This window comes from Opisthocomus hoazin, chromosome 4 (assembly GCF_030867145.1).
Source record: "Opisthocomus hoazin isolate bOpiHoa1 chromosome 4, bOpiHoa1.hap1, whole genome shotgun sequence".
Taxonomy (NCBI): domain Eukaryota; kingdom Metazoa; phylum Chordata; class Aves; order Opisthocomiformes; family Opisthocomidae; genus Opisthocomus; species Opisthocomus hoazin.
The window spans coordinates 17,418,819-17,423,372 of NC_134417.1; the positions used below are offsets into that span (position 1 = coordinate 17,418,819).

Genomic DNA, 4,554 nt, shown 5'->3' on the forward strand with positions numbered 1-4,554 from the left:
GACTGGTCTTTTTTTTTCTTTTCTCCTTTGTTTTTCTGTTTCCTCCTGAATCGCTGGACCAGCCTCATCTCCAGTGCTGCCCTGTCCTATCGGGAACAGGACAGAGCTTGAGCTTTGGGCAAGAGGTTTGAACCAAGTTCTTCAGGAACTTCTTGTTCCCTGGAGATACACCCAGTGCTGCTGCTTGGGGGCTGTCCTGCACACCCCTAACCCACCCCACGCTCTTCAACAGAAGCGTCTGAAAGAGGCATGCTTGAATTAAGCGTGAAGTAAGAGGTAGAGTGGAAAAATAAAACTTTACTAGCATGCATTGAAGAACACGTGGACTTTGATGCTGCTAAACCCAGAGGCATTGACTCGCGCGAGACAGCCCTACCTCGGTTCCTCTGTGGATCGGGGGTGCGAGGCTGCGGGCACCGGCAGCCAGCCCCTGGGAGAGGATTTTCTCATGGCAGAGAGCAGCAGCAGGGTAAAGCTGAACGGCGCCAAGGATGCTGGCAGGAGCAAGGTGTGATGCGTGTGGCACTTAATGGCATGCTGGTTAGGGCTGCAGGCGGAGGTTTGTAATCTCTTGAGGAAATTACGGCAGGCACCTGCGCTGACATGATTTTGTACGTTTTATAGAGGGTCGGGACTTTATTGTGGGGTCCGGTTCTTGTAACTGGAAGCAGGCGCTGGGGCAGCAAATATACGTGGCAGCAGCGGTGACCTTGGTGGGACAGACCCTGGGTCTTGCCCCCTGCCCTCGGGGTGGGCTTCTCGCTGCCAAGGGTCCCCTGGCATAAGGGTGGGGGTTCCCTGCCTGCCGCAGGTGAGGACCTGGGTCTGGCTGGCTGACGGCAGGGGACGGGGTCCGTATTTTGCTGCTTGCCTGGGTGTTGCTTCTTGGCAAAACCATGAGATTGGTGGGTCCCAGCGCTTCTCCCGGTGTTGGCAATGGCCGTGTAGTGTTGCCAGGAGCCTGTCAAATTTGGCAACTCATCACAAATCACCGGTGCCTCTTCCAGCTGAGCGGTTTCGCTTTGAACACAGCCACCTGCAAAAGCTCTAAGTCACTTTTCCCCCCTCCTCAGCGGACAGAAAACTTGCTTTTTTTTCCCACAAAATGAATCAATGAAATAATTGGGAGCTTTGGCTTTCTGACTCTGCTTCCCCAACGTGTCACGCTGGGCAGAGGTACTACAGTGGGAGGGCACCAGGGTGCAGCTCAGGGGAGGCTTCGGTGGTGCCTGGCTGCAGGTTCTGGTCTTGGCGCTGATGATCTGGCATCTGCTGCCCATCTCCAGCCGCCCTGCATCACCCAGCCCTGCTGTCACCTCCAGCCCCGCAGCAGCGGCTGCTTCGCGCTGGCTCTTCCCGGTCGGCGTTTGCTGTGCTGGTTTCTCTGTACGGGCCGGTGTGCACACCATGTGTTTTACTGGCTTGTTCTGGAGTTGCGTTTTTGGCTTTTATGTTTAGCCAAATAAATGCAATGTCATTTTACTCGGTGTGTGCCAGATCCCTTCTGCGTCTTAGCACAGCCAGCTCCCGTCATGGTTTCCTCACCTGCCATCTTAGCAGCGGTTTGAATGAGAAGTTGCTTCAGTGAGGGTCAAAAGATTACCCAGTGGTTTCTGCAGACATCATCGCTCCTGTTGCGTGTCCTCACCTGGGTTGTAGGTGTAAGGCAGACACTGCTACTGGAGCAGATCCCTGGCGAGGCTGGTTAGAGCAGCGTTAATTAATTGCATGTGTTACGAAGGTGCTTCAAGGCTCCTTCCTTTGCCTGGCCCCAGGGTGTGGGTGCTCCCACTGTGCTCTCGGGAGCAGCCACTGCTGTGGAGGATGTGCCCCAGGGATGGCCCAGACTCATCCAGAGGTCTTGGGAGAAAAGGCTGCTGCTCTGGCATTGCCTTGGCCCTCGGACCCCAGCCAGCAGCACCAGGAGGTCAGTGCCACTGCTGGGTGTTGGGCACCCCATGACAGCCCCGTGCCATGGCCGTGCTGGTCTGGGCTCCGTCTTCCTCCCCCTGTGTGGAGTCATCTCCCACCCAGCCTGGGCAGGAGGCCATCTGAGCCCAGTCACCAATGCAAGACTCGGACACAAATTTCTCTTTATTCAGTGCCAGACAGGAGCCTCCCGGGCTGGAGGCAGCTTCACAGATCACTTGGGCTTGTGGCTTTTGGGTTTCAGACCCTTTCACCCCACGCCGAGATGCCCTTTCCCCAGGGCTGGAGAAGGAGGAGGAGATGGTTGTACAGGGCGACCAGCGCAGCCCCTCACCTCGCTCTGCCCTTTGGCACCCCAGTTGCTCCCTCCTGCTCATGCCGTGACATCGGTGCCTGCGGGCGCGAAGCTGACGGGCTGGTAGCCTGGCTTGTCGTCCTGCTTGCGGTAGTACATCCGCGTCACCACTGCCAGGATGAAGGTTTGCGGGATCAACAGCTGCGTGTTCATCTCTGGAAGAGGAGAAGGGTCATCATCCACCATGCCCATTCCTCACCCCACACCGTGCGATGAAGGGGCTCGGCCAGGAGCAGGCGATGCTGCTTCCCTGCCTCCTGACTTACGCTGCGACCTGGCCTTGGAGGAGAAGGGCGGCGAGCAGGCGATGTTGCCGTTGTTGGCCAGGATGCTGAAGATGGCGGGCTGCAGTGCTGTCAGGATGAGGAGGACCTGCAACCACCAACACCCAAAGCGGTGGGGACCATCCTGCTGCCAGGCTCCTGCCCCACCGTCCCGGCCCTATGCTGCCTCATCCCGTCGTGCTGGAGGACCCCTCACCTAGGGAGGAGCTGGGCAGGACAGGTGCTCACCTGGAAGCAGAAGAACTTGGCCTTGATGTTCTGCTCCGTCAGGTGCAGCCGGGCCTGCCGGAAGAGGATGCCCAGGGCCCACAGCCCGAAGAGGGTGGAGGCGCCAACCACGGTGTTGATCCAGAGGGCCACGCTCTCCGCCGAGATCTGGGGACACACAGCAAACAAACCTGGGCTGGCAAAGCTGCTGGGCAAGGCGAGCGCCGGTGGACACTCCCCATCCAGGACGTCACCCTGTCCATCGCCATGCCCTGGCACTCACGTCAGCAGGGTTGTAGTTCCCATCGGTGGCCAGGACCAGCCCCAGGAAGACGGCGACCACCCTGCAGAAGGCATACTGGAAGGTCCCCAGCATCAGCAGTTGAAGCTTTCTCCTGGCACAGCGAGAGAGACTGCTAGCACCCCGAGGTCTCCAAGCCCCTTCCCAGGGACTTCTCTTCCACCCCAGCAGAAGCAGGGCAGAAAGCCTTCCCCAGGGACAGGGCGTTACCCCGTCTCTCCCTCACTTGTTCATGGAGATTCGGGGCAGGCAGGGGCAGCAGCAGCAGCAGGGCCCAGTGTTGATCATCATGGGCACATCCTTCAGGGTGCTGAGCACTGCCTCCTTCCCCCCAAAGCCCTCCACCATGACCAGCATCAGGAGGTAGAAGCAGATGGCGAAGTACCTGAGGAGGAAGGCAGCAGGTCGGGCCCCGTGGGCTCCCCAGTGTCCCTGCCCCCGGGGTAGGCAATACTCACATTACGGTAACCATCTCCACCACCATCATGGAGCGTGGGATCCACAGCCCGAAGCAGCTGATCACACACACAACCTGGGAGAGATGCGAGCTTGGCACACTGCTGCTCCCCCCTCCCAGGGGCTGGCACCCCTCGGGTGGCCCTGGCCCCCCGAAGCGATGCCCCCGACACCCCAGCTCACCGTAGGGGCTGAGCTGCTCCAGCAAAGGGTCTTCATCTTGATGGGGCAGCGGATCTTACGGGTGAGGTACAAAGCCTCTTCCACGAAGATCGCGACGGACAGCAGTGTCATGATGGTGGAGAGGCCCATGATGGCGAGTTGGGCCATGTCCAGCTCTGCCGGGGAGGGGGGAGAAGCCGGCTGCATCTGGTCCTGTTCCCCCTGGGGCCACCATGGCAGGGAACTGCCACCGGACCCACCACCCCACAGGCTTGGGAAGCCCCTGGCCGTGTCCTCAGCGCGTCCGGCCATGCCAGAGCTGGTGCTCCTGCCCCACGGCTCCAGTGTCCCCTGTCACCTGCCCGTTTACTGGCCCTCCCTGAGCTGCCCCATCCCCGCAGGCAGGGCGGTGGGGTGGGAGGCTGAGACCCCCCGCAGCCACCCTCCCTCCCCCATCCCGGTGCCCGGAGCAGGGTCCCCCCACCCGGTCCCCCCACCTACGCCGCAGCAGCTGCCGGGAGGTGGGCGGCAGGGAGAAGCAGGCTGCCGGCACGCTGAAGTTCCTGATCAGCATCTCCACCACCGGCCGGGGAAACCTGCGGAGAAGAAGGGGAGATGCTGCGTGGGGCCGGCGGAGACACGGGGGGATACGGGGGGACCCCGGCTCCCCTCGGCTGCCTCCCTCCCTTCGCAGAGCCCAGCGACCCCAGATCCCGCTCCGGAGAGCTGGGTCTGCCCGACCGCGGAGCAGCGCGGGGGTCCCCGGCGCCCACCTGGGGTCCTCTGCCAGCTCCATGGCCGGCTCCATCCCGCTCCGCTCCGTCCCGCACCACCCGCGGGTCAGAGTCCCCGGGGCAGGG

General features: G+C 61.3%; 1 protein-coding gene across 1 annotated transcript; it reads right to left on the reverse strand.

The window, feature by feature from the left end:
* Window positions 1-2,076: 2,076 nt before the first annotated feature.
* SLC51A (solute carrier family 51 member A) lies at window positions 2,077-4,554 on the reverse strand. The gene is made up of 9 exons (XM_075418102.1): window positions 4,468-4,554; window positions 4,196-4,290; window positions 3,716-3,870; window positions 3,535-3,608; window positions 3,303-3,461; window positions 3,059-3,170; window positions 2,797-2,943; window positions 2,551-2,656; window positions 2,077-2,439 (listed from the first exon to the last, which is right to left on the reverse strand). The coding sequence occupies exons 1-9, from the start codon at window positions 4,500-4,502 to the stop codon at window positions 2,303-2,305; spliced, it is 1,020 nt and encodes a 339-aa protein (XP_075274217.1). The 5' UTR covers window positions 4,503-4,554; the 3' UTR covers window positions 2,077-2,302.

Excerpts from the sequence above, each read along its gene's own strand:
- SLC51A (XM_075418102.1), bottom strand. The coding sequence starts at position 4,502 with ATGGAGCCGGCCATGGAGCTGGCAGAGGACCCCAG. Across the intron at positions 4,291-4,467 it reads GAGCTGGCAGAGGACCCCAG|GTTTCCCCGGCCGGTGGTGG; the intron begins GTGGGCGCCGGG and ends TCTTCTCCGCAG. Across the intron at positions 2,657-2,796 it reads CCAAGTTCTTCTGCTTCCAG|GTCCTCCTCATCCTGACAGC; the intron begins GTGAGCACCTGT and ends TGGTGGTTGCAG.